Source organism: Lactuca serriola, chromosome 8 (assembly GCF_051521515.1).
Source record: "Lactuca serriola cultivar US96UC23 chromosome 8, Lser_US96UC23_V15, whole genome shotgun sequence".
Lineage (NCBI taxonomy): Eukaryota > Viridiplantae > Streptophyta > Magnoliopsida > Asterales > Asteraceae > Lactuca > Lactuca serriola.
In genome coordinates this window covers 294,428,900-294,451,894 of record NC_136415.1, presented here as the reverse complement: position 1 = coordinate 294,451,894, position 22,995 = coordinate 294,428,900, and the positions used below count along the sequence as shown (strand labels likewise).

Sequence of the window (22,995 nt, the reverse complement as noted above, 5' to 3'; positions counted from 1 at the left end):
AAAACATAAGTTTTTCTTTGACACGATGCAGTAAAGTTTATTTCAAGTATCTTTTAAAATCAATCAAAATAGCTTATTTGCAAATATACAAAGAACCAATTTTTTGTATTATCATTAATCTTAAAATTTTGATAATTTTTGTTACAAAAAATTTACATGGAGAACTTAAAACTTTTTTTTTCACTGCTTTGGGCTAGGAAAAATACTCAACAAGTTCAAAAAAACACAAAGTAACTTATGAACATTAGTTAAATAATGAAATAATCATTTTATTTCTCCTTTGTACAAAAAATAAAATAAAATAAAAAATAGATTGCGTTCTTAATATGGGTGGACGTTCTTGCTTAATCCACCGTGAACATTTGTGAAGAACCCCATAAGTTCCGGCCGGTAAGGCAGGTAAGACCGCCGGCGTTCTTCATCCGTGTGTCCTCCTTTACTCTTCAAGTAAGCCTCGTGCGCCGACACCGTTGGTTTTTTGGCTTTTGTTACTTGCTTAACAACTCTAGTCTTCCCTCCGGCAGCGTTGACCTTTATAAATGACCCATCACCGGTGACTGCCTTTACAGAAGACGAGGAGGAGGTTGCTGTGGTTGACGTCGACGTCGACGTCGTCGTTCTATCGGAACTTTTTAGGAACACGAAAGCATCTCGGCCGTCGCTGTTGCTCCGACCGACTTTCTCTCTTAACCTCCAGAGCTTCGAGAAACCGGTGGAGTTGCTCTTTTTACTAAGCTCCGCGGTGGTGCCGGTTGCTGAATCTTTTGACCACACACAGTAAGGTCCAGTCGCTGAATCCTCGTTTTCTTCATGTCCTGACGCCGTAGACGACGGAGATCTATGGGGCGATTCGATGAATACGTTATCCACCGGCGGGTTAATTGGCAACCGATCTATTTCTTCAAGATCATACTCACCGCCTAACAACAATTTCTGATCAAACAGAGGAAACACCGGCCGGATCTGACCGTCTTCCAACACTCCATCCGCATAAATCGGCAAATCATCGTCGCCTATAAACATAAACGTAAAATCACCATCACTATCAGCATCTTCTTCTTGTTCTTCCTGTTGTTCTTCCCCTTCATTCTCACAATCTTCATGAACTTCCGAATCTGGCAATAACTGTGAAGAAGACTCCTCATTGCTTTCAAGCTCAAATTGTCGTTGGAATTCAGAGCTAATCAGATCAATCGATTGATTAACATCTTCATCTGTATCCCTACTGTGATGATCACCATCCGAAGAAAACAAACTCGCATCCATCTGGATCTAGATCTCAATCGAACCAAATCAAACCAAAATGTCAGCTCCGAGATCGAAAATCTGTTGAAGTTGAATAGATCAAAGCGTCCGCGTTTCGTTATGAGAAAGGAGTCTTACAAAATAGGAAATGTGTGAACTGATGTGTAATCCATGGATCTTGGTGAATATATATAGAAGCGTTTAGGAGTCAAACTTGGGTTCCTTTCAGAGTCGTTGCCCCAAATGTTTGAATTGACTTTTCTGGTTTGTGATTTATGTTAGCGTGATTATGTTTTGGATTTAAATTTAGAGGGGTGTTTTCTGGATAAAAATAATACTTAGGGGTGAAAATGTAATATAAATAATCTAGAGTTCTAGACGTTCTAGATGAAAGGCCAAATGGTCGCTATTACGCTGTGTCGTGAGTTTCAAGAAAAGTAAGAAACAACTGAAACTTGCTTTTTTCAAAAGAGAAAGTCGTGTTTATTTATTTATTTATTTATTTAAATCATAACAAAAACATAGTAAATAAAATAATGTTCGTATTTGATAATTTGGCTTAAAATAAGAATAATTAAGTAATAATTTGATATGTAATAGATTATCTAACTCTTATATAATCATATAACTTCAAATTACGACTATTCGAGGGGGAATTTACATGTTTACAGGAGATCCTACATGTTGATAGCTTTCTATCTATGTAAAATGGACCTCAAAAATGGACCTCAAAACTCCCACAGATCAAATGCCATGGTCATTATGGTCATTTGAAGTTGGCTCTCTTTCCATCCTGTTTGTCCTTATCATATTTATCCATGAAGGACTCAACTATGTCCTCTATATGTTGCAAATCATATTTTGTTTAAGATTAAACTAATAAGCCATATTTGAGGAATCACAACTCAAATGTAAAACCGATTGGTTAACAATTAACAAGTTATTCTATTTCAGAGATTTACTACTCGCACCATTATAACTTGATGTATTTTATACGATCATATGTATTTAAACTTGCACCATTATCAACTTGATGTATTTTATACGGTCATAGGTATGTAACTTCAAGAAAATACAATTTGTTTTAATAAAATAACACAATATTATTTGATTCTATGGCTTCTATGTGTCCAAATAAGTATTTTCAAGCATGTAAAATGGATAAACTACTAAATTGGTTAAGTTATATTCAGGGGTAGACGTATGATTTCATAATAGATGTTGCACGGGAAAGTCAGGGGTTGCATAATAATAGAAAAAAAAATCGAAAATTTTGCACTGTATCCAAAAAAATCAAGGACTACACGGGCCACTATGTGCCCTATACTAAAACCGTCACTTATTATATATATCCCAATGAGTTGTGAAAACTATTTTGAGCACTTAAATAATATCTTAAAAACCATATTGTGGATGTGTCTAAAAGATGCAATATTGAATAACTTGAATAGAAAGGTAAAGTTGTTGAAGATGATGATAGAAACAGACAAAAAAAATAATATATATATATATATATATATATATATATATATATATATATATATATATATATATATATATATATATATATATCCAATAGTATATATCTTCTACTAAGTTATTTCGATCCATTTATTTTGTCACCTTAATTAAATTAGACATATATATGAGTTTAAATTCTAAATTCACCGCTGTAACTATTTATATTGATGAAACGTAACATAAACTAATCGCACAAATAAACATAATATTAGTTTAACAAAATTAGGATGAGAGGTGATTGAATTTATTTTCACATTTTTAAATTCTTTTAATCAAAGTATAGATGCTATAACAATTTTTCTTACGAATTGAAACAATACCTATAAATGTTAACAGAAGTTAGATTCATATAAAAATGTCAAACAAATCTATCTGATCAAGTTTAATCCAAATGGGAAATGGATATTGTGAATGTACTGACTTCATACTTTTGTAATATCTTTTTTTTTGGTTTACTACATATATAGTCTCATATAGCTAGATAATGTAAACAAGTTATTTTGACATTTTATGCTTCAAATTTTTTTATACCCCCCACTACGTGTTTGATGTGAAAGTTATAATACTTTTGACAATTAGTCGAGTATCGAAACATCACATGACTAAATCTATGGTTAAGATTATTTTATGATAAATTCTTTATTCGATTTTAGTATCATAGTTTAATAAAAACGCATGACATAATTGCTTATTTGTCAATGAAAAATTCGATTTTTTAAATATTTTCTTATTAAATTCGCCTTTGTAGTTTGCTTAAGGGTTGTTTGGATGCATGTTTTGGAGCTTATAATCCGGTTCCTAAATTAAATTACTTCTTATCTTTTACGTTTATAAACATTTCTACCTATTAATATTATTATACGTGTCATAATTCCATATTTTATTAAGTATCTCATTAAGAGTATATTTGGAATATATCAAATCAAATTAAATTGAATGGTGGGATGATAACACGTGTTATATATAATATTAATGGATAAGAATAGTTGTAGGCATAAAAAATAAGAGACAATTTAATTTCTTTTTAGCTTATATGAACAACTTATTAGTGTTTGTTATCTATTCAAGCTACTCTAATTATCTTTAGAAATATTTTTGAGTCAACGAAAAAAAAACACACTAATTTGTTATTTAAGGTACAACATGAAAACCGTGAGTTATTTCCTTTTTTATAATAATGATTTTGTAGTTGGTTAGAAATGACAGAATGAATATTTATATGTTGGGTTTTGAGGTTAAATTTGTAATATTAGTAAAAGTAAAGGGGGTTGATTTGTACTTTGGAGGTATTGACTATTGACGCTTGACGATTTCAGAAGTCGTGTGATGCAAACAAAGGAAAGGGAGGAAGGTGGTTGGTTGCGTGGTGCACGTGTAACCGGATATATGCATTCATTACTTCATACAAATACAATAGTCATAGTCCTAAAGTTCCATCATCTAGTAGGTTTGACAACTAAAATGCATTTGTTTAATGTTCACTCATTGCACCATATGTTTACGCTTCATTTATCCATACCCTTTTCTTACTTAACCATACCCTTTAATCATTGTTTTTAGTAATTAGCTTATGATTACACTTATAATTGTAAGTATGTAATGATTAATGTTTTTTAAAATCTAATATTAATTGCTATTTATGTTTTTTTATGTTATTAAAAAATGAATTAAATATAATTACAAAGTTATAATATGTAGTTATCGAAAACTAATTGGATTATTAAAATCATTTTGTAAATAAATTTTGTAAATTTTTTCGTCACCCAAAATAATAGTCAGCTTAAAAAATAATATAAATATTAATAACATAAAAACGTACATATATTTCTTGTTTTACAATGAGAAAGTAAAATGTAATTATTGTGAATTGTTAACGGTCCATTTTCAATAGTTAATGAACAAATTTTAATTAATTTATTATGTTAAAAACCAACATATATTTTTTGTTTTATATTTTCAATAGTCTAATTTAATGTATTAAATTGTTCGATGTCTTCATAAAATTTAAGAATGAATAATAAAATAATATTTTGACGCAACAAATAATAAAAAAATCAAATACATTCGCACTTAATCTTCAATATGTATCCAAGGTGTTTCAGAAGTACGAGACTTAAGTTGATTGAATAAATCAAAACGCGGCCAATACATAGTTTGCCATGTAGATGCAGATGCACTTTTATGGGCGTTCCAATACCCTGTGGTAGGAGGCATTGGGTAATTTCCTTTCAAAAACACCGACATATAATGAATACCGTTTACAAGTGCCAACGTAATGGCTCGGTGGGGTTGGAACTCTTCAGGACCTCTCCAAAGAGGGAAGCATGTCGTATTTTGTTCGTGGCTTAAACAATGAACGATCACGCCAAACTTGTTGGCAATCAAGTAACCACTCAAAGGCATATGCAACCAATGTTCCTGGAAAGGTGCCGGTGACTGAAACCAACGCAATGACTGGTATACCTCATTGAACCCGTCAGTAAAAACTCTTTGGTATGCGTAATATTGACTCTCTAACTCTTCAAGCAATTGTTTTCGAATATAAAGCCACTGGTCTTCATTATACCCCAAACAAACAGCTATTGCTCGAAACCCACAATTTCCATCACCTTCTACATCATGTATATCGTCGATGTAATCATGAAATATATCTGGAATAGCATTCATTTGGAATGGATAATGCCTTTGGGGTTCATCATTTAAGTTAATCCCACACGAAAAGCTATGTCTTTCAGGTTCTTTATTTAAATTCACCCCATTAAACTCTGATGTGGTTGAGAAGCTGCATCTACGGGGAGCATGATTTGGAGGATTAACTTTCTTTTTCTGTTGTTTCTTCACACTTGGTCGTCCACGCATGTTTTTTTGAACCGTAGGTTCTCCAACATCAGTTTTTTGCGGGTCATATATTTCTTCTATCTTTCTCCTATAAAACATTTTCCCGGCTTTTGATTGTTTGTTGAAGTTTTCTGTAAATTTAATCACTACATCATCGCAATTAATATCGTCGTCTGTTACAGACGTCGTATCTGAAATATCAAGTTTCCTCCAAAAGATATCTATTGAATCCAAAGGTATATTTTCACCTGCATTGAAATATAAATTAATTATTTATCTAACATTTAAAAATCTATATGTATGTTTTAGTAGAACATACAAACCTGAAATCGAGTAGAAAGAAAGCATGCAAGCACATGGTAACCCACAACTGTTACGTAGTTTGCAACCACAATTTGAGGAGTCTAACATTAAATCACCCAACCTTTGGATCTCTCCTAATATTATATCTAAAGCTTCGTTTGAAACATGACCCCGCAACAATTGGAAACACAACAAGTTGTGGTGATTGTAGCGAACAGTCAAGCTATTTTCAAAGCTTTCTTTGATTGAAGTTAGTTGTGATTGAACGACTTGATTCATCCGTTGCACAAACTTATCGAGATTAGAATTTGCAGAGTTCAAAATTTTTTTTAACTTTGAATGTTGACTCTCGGCTCTATTGGTGGTGTGGTTTCCAAAATTGAGATGTTGATCAACCCAGACAGATACAAACATTTCCCTATACTTGTTTAACCATGTATCATCTATGTATCTCATAACGCCTGTGAAGTAAAATAAATTAACAAATAAGTACATAAACAATAATATGAAAGTTATGATTTAGAAATATAGTTAATAAACAAGCTTATGTGGATATTTTATCAACATTGATTGAAGTCGTTGGTAGTTTTCCGTGTATGCCATCAATGTCGGAGACCCAACTAGTAAATTCCATAGTATTCTAAAAGAGTTACGGTCGTCATCCAACGTGATAATTTTGCTGGAAATCTTTAAAATGTTTTGCTCGATATGCCATCTACAAAGTTGTCGTGTCGCATCCGGAAACACTGTTTCACATGCATTGATTAGTGCCAACTTTCTATCTGTGATTATTACACGTGGGTGCATACACTTATCGAGTATTGACTTTACACAGTTTAACACCCAAGTATAGTTGGTCTCCTTTTCTCTATGTATAAAGGCAAAACCTACAGAGAATGTTTTTCGAGTTGAGGTCACACCAACAATTTCTACAAGCGGCTTATTATATTTGTTCGTTTTGTAAGTGGCATCTATCATCAACACATGTGGAAATGCACGCCATATCTTCCAAGACGTTGGATGAACGAAAAACAGATTCTCCAACTCATTTGAATCGCCTGTAGTAAACTCATATAAATAATTATTGGTGTGCAAAATGGACATAAGAACCTGCATTGGAGTTTTTCCTGCTTGCTCTTGCCTGCGAATCTTTTGTTGTGCGTTATATATCGTTTGAATTACCGATACATTATTTTCGTTTTGCCCCTTCAAGGTTGACAGAATATCACGTGGTGGCAAGTTCTTTCTTGTTAGATCTTCCACCAATCGAGTCTCGTCAACAGATAATCGTCTTACAAACGGATGACCCTCCATATGTTGTGCAGGTGGATGATTATGATCATCACATATCACCCTCAACGTCCATTTATTATGTTCTTTTGAATACTTTCCTTCCAGTTCAAATTTACAATTAGTTTTTCTGGTTCCAGATGCTCTAACCGTGTTAGTAGCTTTATATTCACCCCCACGATCACACATAAGTACGACATTATACACAAAGTTGTTGGCATACGCCTTTGATCTTTTGGTGACAATTACATATCCTAGAGAACGTGCTTTGTTTTGTGTCCACTCAAACAATTCCTCACGAGACTCGAACAACTAAAATTGAATTTTACGTGTTATGGTTTATATGAAAAATATAAAATGTTATAATGTAGTATAAGTATGTAACCTGTTTCGTGGAAAATGCCGAATTTTTGATAGAAGTATCTTCATCTCGAGCAAATATGTTGATTCCAAATAACTTAAACATCACTGTATACTAAAAAAAAAGCATCAAACAATATAATATTTTTAAAATTAAAAAAAGATGTATTAACGAAAATTAAATATGTACAATTTAGAAAATTTACATAAACTATATTAAACAATTTTTTGATAAAAAAAATAGATAGTATTTTGTTACAATAAATAAATATATGTAACAACTATAAAAAATTATTATAAAATTTGATGAAAAAAAAAACTATTATAAAATTTGGTGTTACGATAAATTATAAAAGGTATAAAGCTCTTCAAAATAGGTTGTTTATTTTGATATGTTTACGTCAAATCGATATGTTTATTTTGATTTGCATGTTTTATATATTAAGTTTTAAGTTGCATAAATAAATATAGACAATTATTAAAGGTATATATTTAAAGGGTAGAAATTGAAATACTTCTAAAAAGATAGGTTGTAAACGTAAAGTTATAGGATATAAATCGCTTACTTTGTCTTTTAACCCTAGCAATACATCGGCCGCAAATTCGCAAATTGAAAGAAGCAACCAATAAGTGACTTTTGGCGATTTCCAGTGATATCATATAATGTCCGGCGAGTTTTTTTTAGCATCTCCTTCTTTTGTTCTTTTTCCGACGATGATGGCAAGGTTTCAGGTGACAATTCAGCCTCTAGATGAGAGATACGTGACGATTCCGTCGACTTCAGCGATATCCGATGACTTCAGGTGATTTCCGTCGAGTTTCCTTTAATTTCTCTTCTTCTCGTTCTTTGTCCCACGGTGATGGCGGTCGTTCAGGTGATGATTCATCCGCCAGGTGAGAGGGAGGCAGCGATTCCGTCGACTTTAGGTGGTCCTAGTGACGTTTCAGACTATTTCCGGCGATTTATCACGCTTTAGACGACGATTTCCGGTGACGTTTTAGATTTCTCGTTCTTTTCGGTCGCTATTTTCTTTTTCACGTTCCTCCCCTCTTCTCCGGCGACACCAACACGGTTAATGGTGGCAGTATATCGCCGGCGGTGGCGGTGGTTGAAGATAATGGTTCCGGGAAGCTATTAGATATTAACAGATTTTTTTATTAGTTGGGATTATTACTTAATCATTTTTATTGCATTTGTTTATATACATGTATCGTGTATTATTGTTTGATTAAGAAGAAAAATGATCTTCAATTTCCTATGTAAATGTTGGTTGTTGTTGGTTGCAGTATATAAATTGTTTTAATTTACGAAATATTGAACACGCTTTTCAAAGATGAAGTTGCGGTCTTCCATAAAAAAGCTTAAATTACACAGTGGGTTGTCTTGTATGAAGAATGAATATGGATTGGTTAATGACTCTGAAATTTTAAAAAAGCTGCAATTGAAAAAGTCAACTACCTAAAATATTATGATTACCGGGGTATGAAGATATAATCAAGGGTATTAATAACAGCTCCGATTGGTTAATGACTCTGAAATTTTAAAAAAACTGCAATTGAAAAAGTCAACTACCTAAAATATTATGATTACCGGGGTATGAAGATATAATCAAGGGTATTAATAACAGCTCCCATCCATATTCATTCTTCATACAAGACAACCCACTGTGTAATTTAAGCTTTTTTATGGAAGACCGCAACTTCATCTTTGAAAAGCGTGTTCAATATTTCGTAAATTAAAACAATTTATATACTGCAACCAACAACAACCAACATTTACATAGGAAATTGAAGATCATTTTTCTTCTTAATCAAACAATAATACACGATACATGTATATAAACAAATGCAATAAAAATGATTAAGTAATAATCCTAACTAATAAAAAAATCTGTTAATATCTAATAACTTCCCAGAACCATTATCTTCAACCACCGCCACCGCCGACGATATACTGCCACCATTAACCGTGTTGGTGTCGTCGGAGAAGAGGGGAGGAACGTGAAAAAGAAAATAGCGACCGAAAAGAACGAGAAATCTAAAACGTCACCGGAAATCGTCGTCTAAAGCGTGATAAATCGTCGGAAATAGTCTGAAACGTCACCAGGACCACCTAAAGTCGACGGAATCGCTGCCTCCCTCTCACCTGGCGGATGAATCATCACCTGAACGACCGCCATCACCGTGGGACAAAGAACGAGAAGAAGAGAAATTAAAGGAAACTCGATGGAAATCACCTGAAGTCATCGGATATCGCTGAAGTCGACGGAATCGTCACGTATCTCTCATCTAGAGGCTGAATTGTCACCTGAAACCTTGCCATCATCGTCGGAAAAAGAACAAAAGAAGGAGATGCTAAAAAAAACTCGCCGGACATTATATGATATCACTGGAAATCGCCAAAAGTCACTTATTGGTTGCTTCTTTCAATTTGCGAATTTGCGGCCGATGTATTGCTAGGGTTAAAAGACAAAGTAAGCGATTTATATCCTATAACTTTACGTTTACAACCTATCTTTTTAGAAGTATTTCAATTTCTACCCTTTAAATATATACCTTTAATAATTGTCTATATTTATTTATGCAACTTAAAACTTAATATATAAAACATGCAAATCAAAATAAACATATCGATTTGACGTAAACATATCAAAATAAACAACCTATTTTGAAGAGCTTTATACCTTTTATAATTTATCGTAACACCAAATTTTATAATAGTTTTTTTTTTCATCAAATTTTATAATAATTTTTTATAGTTGTTACATATATTTATTTATTGTAACAAAATACTATCTATTTTTTTTTATCAAAAAATTGTTTAATATAGTTTATGTAAATTTTCTAAATTGTACATATTTAATTTTCGTTAATACATCTTTTTTTAATTTTAAAAATATTATATTGTTTGATGCTTTTTTTTTAGTATACAGTGATGTTTAAGTTATTTGGAATCAACATATTTGCTCGAGATGAAGATACTTCTATCAAAAATTCGGTATTTTCCACGAAACAGGTTACATACTTATACTACATTATAACATTTTATATTTTTCATATAAACCATAACACGTAAAATTCAATTTTAGTTGTTCGAGTCTCGTGAGGAATTGTTTGAGTGGACACAAAACAAAGCACGTTCTCTAGGATATGTAATTGTCACCAAAAGATCAAAGGCGTATGCCAACAACTTTGTGTATAATGTCGTACTTATGTGTGATCGTGGGGGTGAATATAAAGCTACTAACACGGTTAGAGCATCTGGAACCAGAAAAACTAATTGTAAATTTGAACTGGAAGGAAAGTATTCAAAAGAACATAATAAATGGACGTTGAGGGTGATATGTGATGATCATAATCATCCACCTGCACAACATATGGAGGGCCATCCGTTTGTAAGACGATTATCTGTTGACGAGACTCAATTGGTGGAAGATCTAACAAGAAAGAACTTGCCGCCACGTGATATTCTGTCAACCTTGAAGGGGCAAAACGAAAATAATGTATCGGTAATTCAAACGATATATAACGCACAACAAAAGATTCGCAGGCAAGAGCAAGCAGGAAAAACTCCAATGCAGGTTCTTATGTCCATTTTGCACACCAATAATTATTTATATGAGTTTACTACAGGCGATTCAAATGAGTTGGAGAATCTGTTTTTCGTTCATCCAACGTCTTGGAAGATATGGCGTGCATTTCCACATGTGTTGATGATAGATGCCACTTACAAAACGAACAAATATAATAAGCCGCTTGTAGAAATTGTTGGTGTGACCTCAACTCGAAAAACATTCTCTGTAGGTTTTGCCTTTATACATAGAGAAAAGGAGACCAACTATACTTGGGTGTTAAACTGTGTAAAGTCAATACTCGATAAGTGTATGCACCCACGTGTAATAATCACAGATAGAGAGTTGGCACTAATCAATGCATGTGAAACAGTGTTTCCGGATGCGACACGACAACTTTGTAGATGGCATATCGAGCAAAACATTTTAAAGATTTCCAGCAAAATTATCACGTTGGATGACGACCGTAACTCTTTTAGAATACTATGGAATTTACTACTTGGGTCTCCGACATTGATGGCATACACGGAAAACTACCAACGACTTCAATCAATGTTGATAAAATATCCACGTAAGCTTGTTTATTAACTATATTTCTAAATCATAACTTTCATATTATTGTTTATGTACTTATTTGTTAATTTATTTTACTTCACAGGCGTTATGAGATACATAGATGATACATGGTTAAACAAGTATAGGGAAATGTTTGTATCTGTCTGGGTTGATCAACATCTCAATTTTGGAAACCACACCACCAATAGAGCCGAGAGTCAACATTCAAAGTTAAAAAATTTTTTGAACTCTGCAAATTCTAATCTCGATAAGTTTGTGCAACGGATGAATCAAGTCGTTCAATCACAACTAACTTCAATCAAAGAAAGCTTTGAAAATAGCTTGACTGTTCGCTACAATCACCACAACTTGTTGTGTTTCCAATTGTTGCGGGGTCATGTTTCAAACGAAGCTTTAGATATAATATTAGGAGAGATCCAAAGGTTGGGTGATTTAATGTTAGACTCCTCAAATTGTGGTTGCAAACTACGTAACAGTTGTGGGTTACCATGTGCTTGCATGCTTTCTTTCTACTCGATTTCAGGTTTGTATGTTCTACTAAAACATACATATAGATTTTTAAATGTTAGATAAATAATTAATTTATATTTCAATGCAGGTGAAAATATACCTTTGGATTCAATAGATATCTTTTGGAGGAAACTTGATATTTCAGATACGACGTCTGTAACAGACGACGATATTAATTGCGATGATGTAGTGATTAAATTTACAGAAAACTTCAACAAACAATCAAAAGCCGGGAAAATGTTTTATAGGAGAAAGATAGAAGAAATATATGACCCGCAAAAAACTGATGTTGGAGAACCTACGGTTCAAAAAAACATGCGTGGACGACCAAGTGTGAAGAAACAACAGAAAAAGAAAGTTAATCCTCCAAATCATGCTCCCCGTAGATGCAGCTTCTCAACCACATCAGAGTTTAATGGGGTGAATTTAAATAAAGAACCTGAAAGACATAGCTTTTCGTGTGGGATTAACTTAAATGATGAACCCCAAAGGCATTATCCATTCCAAATGAATGCTATTCCAGATATATTTCATGATTACATCGACGATATACATGATGTAGAAGGTGATGGAAATTGTGGGTTTCGAGCAATAGCTGTTTGTTTGGGGTATAATGAAGACCAGTGGCTTTATATTCGAAAACAATTGCTTGAAGAGTTAGAGAGTCAATATTACGCATACCAAAGAGTTTTTACTGACGGGTTCAATGAGGTATACCAGTCATTGCGTTGGTTTCAGTCACCGGCACCTTTCCAGGAACATTGGTTGCATATGCCTTTGAGTGGTTACTTGATTGCCAACAAGTTTGGCGTGATCATTCATTGTTTAAGCCACGAACAAAATACGACATGCTTCCCTCTTTGGAGAGGTCCTGAAGAGTTCCAACCCCACCGAGCCATTACGTTGGCACTTGTAAACGGTATTCATTATATGTCGGTGTTTTTGAAAGGAAATTACCCAATGCCTCCTACCACAGGGTATTGGAACGCCCATAAAAGTGCATCTGCATCTACATGGCAAACTATGTATTGGCCGCGTTTTGATTTATTCAATCAACTTAAGTCTCGTACTTCCGAAACACCTTGGATACATATTGAAGATTAAGTGCGAATGTATTTGATTTTTTTATTATTTGTTGCGTCAAAATATTATTTTATTATTCATTCTTAAATTTTATGAAGACATCGAACAATTTAATACATTAAATTAGACTATTGAAAATATAAAACAAAAAATATATGTTGGTTTTTAACATAATAAATTAATTAAAATTTGTTCATTAACTATTGAAAATGGACCGTTAACAATTCACAATAATTACATTTTACTTTCTCATTGTAAAACAAGAAATATATGTACGTTTTTATGTTATTAATATTTATATTATTTTTTAAGCTGACTATTATTTTGGGTGACGAAAAAATTTACAAAATTTATTTACAAAATGATTTTAATAATCCAATTAGTTTTCGATAACTACATATTATAACTTTGTAACTATATTTAATTCATTTTTTAATAACATAAAAAAACATAAATAGCAATTAATATTAGATTTTAAAAAACATTAATCATTACATACTTACAATTATAAGTGTAATCATAAGCTAATTACTAAAAACAATGATTAAAGGGTATGGTTAAGTAAGAAAAGGGTATGGATAAATGAAGCCATATGGATTGGTTAATGACTCTGAAATTTTAAAAAAGCTGCAATTGAAAAAGTCAACTACCTAAAATATTATGATTACCGGGATATGAAGATATAATCAAGGGTATTAATAACAGCTCCCTATGTTTATTAGCATATTCACAAGACTAACTATTTATAATTTTTTTTTTGTAATGCATATTGGTTGCAAAGGAATCCGACATGATATCAAATTACCAAGTACTTTTTAAATAAATAAATTTATGAATACACTACATTATTAGTTAAATAAATGATAAGTCTATGTGAACATTGACTAGAATATATTGATTTTCGAAATATTTTTTTCTCTTAAACAATGGTGGTTGGCAGACATAGTCGGACGACAGGGACGATCGTCTAGGACCCATTGCTTCAAGGGGCCGAAAAATTGCATGGGTTATATATTACTGATATATAATCATTAGTCTGTTTTTGAGAAAAAAAAACAATAAATAACACCAAGCAACAATGAGCCAAATTCAAAGGCCCGAATTTGATACATTACTGGAATTAGAAAGAAACAACAACATACATATAGCTATCATATTTATCGTTGTTTATAAATAACACAGGTAGGTGCAACCAAAATTAGAGGATAACAAATTGACAAATTATATAAATTGACGAACTATGAAGCAATCAAACAACCATATAATGGATTAGTCGATTAGGTCCTATCAACTCCTAAGTATTAATGGTTAGAATTTTATTGCATATAAAATCTTATTAATACTCTTGCTATTCTAACATTGGTAGAGAAAAAAAATTTCAAAATTTAAGTTATTAAATAATTATTGGGTTATTTCAATAAAAGACCTTATATTTTGACCCGTTTTCTTTTTAGACCTATAATTTTTTTTCTTTTTCGAAAAATACACAACTTTTACCTGTTACTTGTTATTTTAAACCCTAGCAGGTCACCAACAGGTAAATTAGGTATTTCTGTTTTATAAAAGACCCTATATTTTGTAGTTTTTCTCAATTTTAGACCTAAAATGTTTTATTTTTCAAAATAAACTCAACTTTAAAATTAGTTATAATCTTCAAGACCAAATATATATGGTACTTCTTGACTACACCGAAAGAGAATGTATACATGTATAAACTAAAAAATGCTATCTAATCTATTATGTTTTGAACGAATATAACCTAGAAGAATTGCAAAATTTTATTTTTGTCTAAAAGATATAATTAAACTTTATATTGGATATATATTATATCATTAAACTTGATATATTGTTTATAAAAAATGTTATTATTACCGCTAATAAAAAGTTTGATGTAAATTTGATATTTTTTGGTAACATGGATAATATCATGGCTAGGAAGAATCTTTTAGCATAATAACAATTTTTTTATTTGTAGAAAAAAAGCATACCATGTAATCTAACAAACTGTTACAAAATAATTTTTTTTTAGTTTGTCTATTATACTTATTTCGTGAGCTTGGACATATTTCTCTCTCTCTCTCTCTCTCTCTCTCTCTCACTTTTCTGTATTATTTTTTCGTCGATTTTTTAATCAAATTTTTTTTTACAACAGTTAATAAACGCACTCACTATCATACTCCTAAACCAAAGCCATATAATATTTTGTAACATTATCCCATTATTGAATAATATATTATAATTATATCAAATACATACATAAAAATATTAATCATAAACATTCGTAATAGTTTTGTTTAGATATATTAGATTCAAGTTTAAGACATTCTTAAAAAATGTTAACATCACATATAAATGCATAAAACTATATTACGGGAATAGACTATTTGAGCATAAGTTAAAAATCCAAATAAAAAAAATGATACCGCACACTTAAATATCCAAATACATGGTGTTTGTATATCGCGGTTATTGATTCTTAAGTATAATCATAATAATTACCAAAATTAAATTTAGAATTTCATTTTAATTTAAAAATGCTTGAATGTGTTTGGTACTCAATTGGTTATTGAATTTATGATCTTAAAATTATATAAAATCTCTTTTGTGTTGTTAGGAAATTTGACTTCATATGCCTATGTATTCAACTCCTAGCTTTTGGTAATTGTTTTATGTAACTGAAATTGAAAAACTAATTAAACCAATAATATAAAAACAGGTTTTGGAGCTAGAAACTGTAAATTTTCCCAAATGTAGACAACATTTTTTGTTATTTATATTACACACGTGAAAAAAAATTATACTATACAACTTCATTGTATATGTTGTGGTTTAAAAAAAATGTTTCATGCGTAAATCAATACGACGCCAAAAGATGCAAAAGTTAAATCGTTTTCTATTATTTAAACTAAAAGAATATAAGTATGTTTTTTATGCGTAGACGAAATTAAGCTACATAAACATGGTGTAGTGAAGAATTAGCTTTTACAACTACTTTTTTTTTTTTTGTATAAATATACGTGGACAAAGAATTGTCCAATCATAAATAAATGTAAGTATAATAATTACATTGTTTAAATCGATGTTTATGTTTAAACTAAAAGGATATAATCACGTTTCTTTATACAACTAGGTGTAAGACCCATGTGTCACATGAGTTTATTTAAAAAAAAATTAATATAAAATTCAAAATATTTGAGAAGTTTGAATTTATAAGAAAAGTGAGAATTGAATTATAAAAATTAAAGTGTTTTTTTTTTTTAAATTTAAACAAATAATTTAAATAAATAAATATAGGAAATTAATGAAACTTTAATTTAGTAATTTTGAAATTAAAAGGGAAATCGATTAATGAAATTGATATGCATTTATTATTAGATTTAAATCATATTTGACATTTAATAAAACAGAAAAACCATAAAATGACAAGTGAAATAAAAATTAATTTAAAATTACCATAAAATTACATGTGACAAATTGAATGAGAGTATGACAAGTGGCAAAAAAACCTTCATTTATTAGAGTAAACTAGTCTTAAAATAAAAAAAACATTTTAGGTCTAAATTGGAAAAAAGTATTAAATGTAGGATCTTTTATGAAATAAAAATACTTAATTTCCCTTTTGGTGACCTGTTAGTAGGGATGAACAGTTTGTCTCAAGTCTCGATCCCGTATCGGTACCGTACCGGAACCGGTACCGAACCGTACCAAATCTAAAAATACGGGACGGTACTTGGTACTCCAAAAATATGAAATTCGGGAATCGGTACCGCCGGTACCGGTACAAGTACCGAAAACCGGTACCATTCCCGGTACCGGTACTGGTGATGTTAATTCGGTTCGGTACTCGGGATTGACTTTCGACCAAATTTGGTTTTCGGGAAATCGGGAACGGTACGGGTCGGTACCGGTTCCGTCCCACACTCATCCCTACCTATTAGGTCTAAAATAACAAATAACAGGTAAAAGTTGAGTCTTTCGAAAAAGAAAAAAAGTTTTAGGTCTAAAAAGAAAAAAAAAAGTCAAAATATAGGATCTTTTATATAAATAACCCATAATTATTTAAGGTCATCGATGTTACAAGGAATGGTTGAATAGTTTGACTAATCTACTTTAATAAATGAATGTTTTTTTGCCACATGTCATATTCTCATTGAATTTGCCAAATGTTATTTTGTGTTTATTTTGAATTAATTTTTTTCCACATGTCATTTTATGGGTTTTTTTTTATTTTAATAAATTCTACATAATACTTTAATGTAATACTTATAATAAATGTAGTAATAAATGAATATCAATTTAATTAATAGACTTACCTTCTTATTTCAAATTTCTCAAATTAAAGCGCATTAGTTTATTTTGTTTATTTATTTAAATTTAAAAGATAAAAGAATCAATTTTAATAATTAATTAATTTTCTTATTTTTTATAAATAAAAAGTTCTTAAATATTTAGACCTTTATAGTTATTTTTTTATTTAATTCATGTAATACATGAGTGTTACACCTAGTTTATGTATATATATAAAGATACGCTAGACACAATTGATCTTAATACTATCATTAATAATTTTGTAATTAAGAAAGGTACAATAAGTTTTCTTTCTTTAAATTAATGGATTTTTATAAGTGTTTGACTATATTTGTGTATTTGATACTATTATTCATGATTTTGCATTTAAAAATGCTAGATTGTTTTTTGTTTATTTTTAGTAGATTTTTAGAATTTGTTGTGAAACCTCTGAAAAAGTCCTAATATTTCACCCTAATTCATGAAAAAGTCCAAGACAAAAATTTATTTACGAAAAAATTATAATTACCGGTAAAAATGACGATTTGACATTTTTTTTTTTTTTTCAGTTTATCGATCTCTATATTTACCCGATTTCATTAAAGTCGTTTTACCATAATTTGGGACTTATTCTTAAATTATGGTAAAATAATGGTACTTAAATAAAACCAGGTAAGTATTAAAACCGATAAACCGGAAAAAATGGGTCAAATCGTCACTTTTACCGGTAATTGAGACTTTTTCGTAAATAAATTTTAATTTGATATTTTTTTCGTAAATTAGGGTAAAATATTGGGACTTTTCCATAGATTTTTCTAAATTGTTTGGTTATACTTAAGTATTGAAGGGCCCATTTATTTTTTCTCGCTTAGGACCAAAAATATGTTTGAATCAGCCTTAAGTGGGTGGTGGAAAAAAAGATTTTTATGAAAAATGACTTGTTAATATTGCATGAAATCGACAAATTGGTTGATGGTGGGATACCGGTACCATACGGATGAAAGGGAATGTATTCATGCTCAATTAATGGATTTAGAGTGTAAAGAGATGAAAGACAATGCTCAAAAAGCTAAAATCAAATGGACTATTATTGGGATGAAAACGTAATATTTATCATGTCGTGCTAAACATTAAACGTATAAATCTTAATATTCAAGATGTGAAGTTGGAAGGTGAGTGTATCAAGGAGGTTGATAGAGTTAAACAAAAGTATTTTTGGAGCATTATGAAGAATTTTTTAAAAAAATTGATGTTATTCTTGTGGAGGGTAGGAGCTCTTTGTTCTAGATGCTCGTCATGGAGTAATCTCAAAGTCTCGAGGTTGCGATTTTGGAAGATGAAGTTAAGTTGGTTGTGTGGGCTTGTGGTAGTGAGAAAGGTCCTGGACTGGATCGTTTAATTTTTCCTTTGAAAAAAGATATTCTTGACTTCGTGGTTGATTTTTTTTATTCATCTAGAATCCCAATATGGTTGCAACTCATTGTTTATTACCTTAATCCTAAAGGTCAAAAGTCTGGTAGTAGTTAATGATCTTATACCAATAAGTTTAATTGGTGTTCAATATTAAATTTTGGCCAAGATTTTAGTTTTGACGTTTGTCTAAAGTTATTGGATAGGTGGTTAGTGGTGAGCAAACAACTTTTATTAAAGATAGGCAAATCCTTGATGGTCTATTATTGGTTAAATAGGTTGTTGAGTGGTATAGAAAGAAGATAAAAGAGATGATGGTTTTTAAACTTGATTTTGCTGAAGCCTATGATTCCGTGAGCGTTGGTTTTATTAAAAAATAGTCCATAATAAACTACGAGTTTAGCAACTGAATAATTTTAAAATGAATAAACTTAACACCATTTGAACCAACCAATGATCATTTTGCAAAATATGGAAATATTAAAACAACCATATGAAGGAAAGAACTACAACATTTGAAGACTTTGATTCCTCAGGAGGTTGGAAGTTGATGAAGATGAAAAAGAATAAACCACTTCCAGATGCTAGTCTTCACTTGGAATAAGAACTTCTTAAGCCATTAAGAACTAATACCAAATTAGTCTTAGCAAGAAACAACTTATATGAACCTTAACTATACACTACACACTACAAGAAAGGAGAAGGGAGACCACCATCTTGCTCATGGATTTAAGAGAAAAACAAGAGAAACATGAGTGAAAAAGTAGCTAGTTTTTGGTCGTTCTCTTTTTTTTATATACTAAGAAAAGTGAGTAAAGGGACCATAACTTCTAACAATTTAACGCATGAAATCAAATGACAAGTATCAATGAAAGAGGAAATACAAAAAGAAACATCCCGTTCTCTTAGGAAGCCCACAACTTTAGGAGAGATAATGGGATGTTTGTGTTGGATTAAGGTGTCTAAGGTCTTAACTAAATTGATATAATCTTAATGAATAAAAATAAAGTCATTTTTGGGTTGCCCTCATAACCGTAAATAATTAGAAATGATAACAGAAAAGAGATAAAATGATTTGTTAATATATTATAGGATTGATATATTAATTATAAATAGTTAATAATTACTTTTGAATTAATTAGAAATGGTTGGAATTAATAATTAGTTATTAATCAGAACTATTTTGAAATTAATTCGGGATTAACTGGAATTAATTAAAAATGCAAGGGGTGAATTGTAATTGTTTAATAGTTGAACAAAAGAAGAAATTTTAAAACCCTCCATGACATAGATAGTTATGGAGGAGCTTCTAGGGTTTATGGAAGCCTCCTGGTAATAGATAAGGAGAGGATTTGAACTGAGAATTAAATCTATTATTTAGTTATTCAAATCTAGCTTTGTCTGCAAGTGACCTAAACTATAAATAGGACCCTTGAGCACCTAATTTTCATGGATCTCTCTTGTTATGAGGTTGAGAACGAAATTTTATTTTGTCATGTCCCAAATTTTCAAACCAAAATTTTCATTTTTTTATTAAATATTCAAGTACATTAGAGTATAATGCGGAAAACATGATTGTGAATGCGCATGTGTATAGTTGAACCTTGCCATTCTCACTAACCAATGTAGTGTCCGAAAAACATTTATAACAATTGGGTAAGCGTTAGGCTTAGTGAGTTCCTCCAACATACTATATACCAAAATACACATACATGCATACAAATAATATATGTATTTTAGACTTACGACCTAAACACCATTTTGTGTTCAACACGAGTATGTGTACTTAAAGCCTACATGTCGTTTTGTTAACACATATCAATGTGTACTTATGGCCTACATGTCATTTCGTTAACATGTAGGCCTATAGTCTCCCAACCTCTTTATCATTCCACCATCATCCCCTAACTAATTCGTAATAACTTATAAGCATATCAACAATCATACACATAAATACTACATATTCGGCTCAACAAGCACATAGAAAACTATACTATGGGCTCTACACTGCTAGTTCCTATATTGTAACATACATGGATATATACTGGAATACATAATATAATGAGATGAACTCTCCTGGATAGTTACTTAGACGATTGACATGATCTGAGCAGTCTGATTGGTGATCCAATAGACGAGTAACACGCCTATCGAGTATGAACCTATAATATTATAACTTGTTAATTTCTATGACGGTCTGGTAACGTAGGATAGACATATCACTAATCCCAATGAATATTGGTAGATCTATCAAGTAAGAATCAACCAGGCAGGATAGTTGGGATGTAGGATCATTTTGGCATATAGTTTATAAGAAATCCAACAACCAAGCCAATGTGACCATTCTAGACACCTCTCCTGTAAGTAGATTAATCGGTATAACGAAATGGAATCAGTGAGAAATCTTATTTATATGTTTATAATAACAACTTATGACTATAAATATAAGTTACACTGAAAAGACTAGAGTGTAGCTTAACTTACAGAGGTTCTTCCTAACAAAAGTTAGGAGATGGCACTCGCAAAGCTTCTACTCGCTAGCTACTACTACTTCAAGGATCGCAGGGCTTTGCCGAAGGCTAAAACTAAGTGAAAATGGGCTAGGACTGAAAGAAATCCAGAGAGAGTGTTTGGGAAGTTGTGGGAGAAAGAATGAGGCATAGCCTCCTATTAATAGCCGTTTTGGGGGGGTGCATGATGTGCAAAAGGGGTGCACGTTACGCATTTTAAGGTGACGTCTCCCTAACCACTTTGTCCCACGTATTAGGCTCTCCATGGTCTGTGTTTTCACATTCAAGAAGCGCGCTTCGCACACCACAAAATACAAATTTTGTAAATTCCATAACTTCTTCATACAAACTCTGTTTTTGATGCTATTTTTTTTTCACGCATAGCTCTCAACGAGTACTACAACTTTCCTTTAGGCTCCATTAGCTAATTTTGACTTTATGTTTAGCCCTTATTTTTATATGATTTCGTGATTTTGCAAAAATTATAACTCTCTCGTACGGATTCCGATTTTGGTGTTCCTTTTACCAAAATTCCTATCTTAAAGAGTACTACGATTTTCATTTAGTGACTTTACCCAAAAGTCAACCATTCTCTTCGTACCTTTTGACGTTAATAATTTTTTAATTATGCGGTAGATTTTTAAATCTTATAAAACTCATATCTTGACTCTCTCTCTCTCTCTCTCTATATATATATATATATATATATATATATATATATATATATATATACACACACACACACACACAGAGAGAAATAGGATCCGGTGACGACTCATTTTAAAAAGAAGACTCGTGAGAACACCTTAAAAAAATTTAAAAAATCTAAAAAAATACAAATCATAAAATCGAGCATAGATCTATGTTTAGGAGAAAAAAAAATTGGATTTTTTTTCGATCATTAAAATTGAATTATGGATCATAACGATGCAAAATAAAAAATTAAAATAGAATCATGGATCAATTTTAATGATGCAATTTTTTTTCTCCCGGACATAGATCAATGTGTGATTTTATGATTTGTATTTTTTTTTCGATTTTTTTAAGGTGTCCTTACGAGTCCTCACTTTAAAATGTGTCCGCACAGGAACCAAACCCAATATATATATATATATATATATATATATATATATATATATATATATATATATATATATATATATATATATATATGTTTTGGCTTACTCATTTTTATGTTTTTCGGACAATTCGATTTACTTTTCTTATTTTTGTTGGGCTAAATATATTTCTATTTTGAATTTCATAAACATTTGTTTATACCGAATCCTATGGAATGGTAAAAAAATGATGTGTTACCCTGAAATCCTACTCCAGCACACCTAGACGTTATCTTATCGGATTTAAAGAGATCAATTCGTGATTTATTCGATGTTGTCGCATTTATATGTCTCATAGAATTTCATTTTCTATATTGGACGTTTGATCTCCTCGCAGAGTCTTCCAAAAACTGGGAGCTTGTCGGTTTGGAC

The 22,995-nt window shown here is 31.2% G+C and overlaps 4 protein-coding genes across 6 annotated transcripts; 2 read left to right on the top strand and 2 right to left on the bottom strand.

Annotated features, from left to right (window-relative positions):
• Window positions 1-248: 248 nt before the first annotated feature.
• On the bottom strand, window positions 249-1,473 carry LOC145069337 (uncharacterized). Its single transcript, XM_079016268.1, has one exon. It carries the CDS (start codon window positions 1,264-1,266, stop codon window positions 322-324), a length of 945 nt encoding a protein of 314 aa, XP_078872394.1. The 5' UTR covers window positions 1,267-1,473; the 3' UTR covers window positions 249-321.
• A 3,336-nt stretch (window positions 1,474-4,809) lies between these two features.
• On the bottom strand, window positions 4,810-10,012 carry LOC145070114 (uncharacterized). Of its 3 annotated transcripts, XM_079017059.1 has the most exons (5): window positions 8,124-10,012; window positions 7,583-7,672; window positions 6,473-7,509; window positions 5,928-6,368; window positions 4,810-5,852 (listed from the first exon to the last, which is right to left on the bottom strand). In XM_079017059.1, the coding sequence occupies exons 4-5, from the start codon at window positions 6,361-6,363 to the stop codon at window positions 4,837-4,839; spliced, it is 1,452 nt and encodes a 483-aa protein (XP_078873185.1). In that variant the 5' UTR covers window positions 6,364-6,368; window positions 6,473-7,509; window positions 7,583-7,672; window positions 8,124-10,012; the 3' UTR covers window positions 4,810-4,836. The 3 variants fall into 3 exon arrangements, with proteins under 3 accessions (XP_078873185.1, XP_078873186.1, XP_078873184.1); XM_079017060.1 differs by lacking the exon at window positions 6,473-7,509; XM_079017058.1 differs by lacking the exons at window positions 6,473-7,509; window positions 7,583-7,672; window positions 8,124-10,012 and having other exon boundaries at window positions 5,928-6,466.
• On the top strand, window positions 9,938-11,717 carry LOC145068197 (protein FAR1-RELATED SEQUENCE 5-like). The gene is made up of 4 exons (XM_079015173.1): window positions 9,938-10,031; window positions 10,388-10,392; window positions 10,484-10,555; window positions 10,647-11,717. The coding sequence occupies exons 1-4, from the start codon at window positions 9,938-9,940 to the stop codon at window positions 11,715-11,717; spliced, it is 1,242 nt and encodes a 413-aa protein (XP_078871299.1).
• Window positions 11,025-13,319, top strand: LOC145068196 (uncharacterized). The gene is made up of 3 exons (XM_079015171.1): window positions 11,025-11,683; window positions 11,788-12,228; window positions 12,304-13,319. The coding sequence occupies exons 2-3, from the start codon at window positions 11,793-11,795 to the stop codon at window positions 13,317-13,319; spliced, it is 1,452 nt and encodes a 483-aa protein (XP_078871297.1). The 5' UTR covers window positions 11,025-11,683; window positions 11,788-11,792.
• Window positions 13,320-22,995: the final 9,676 nt, after the last annotated feature.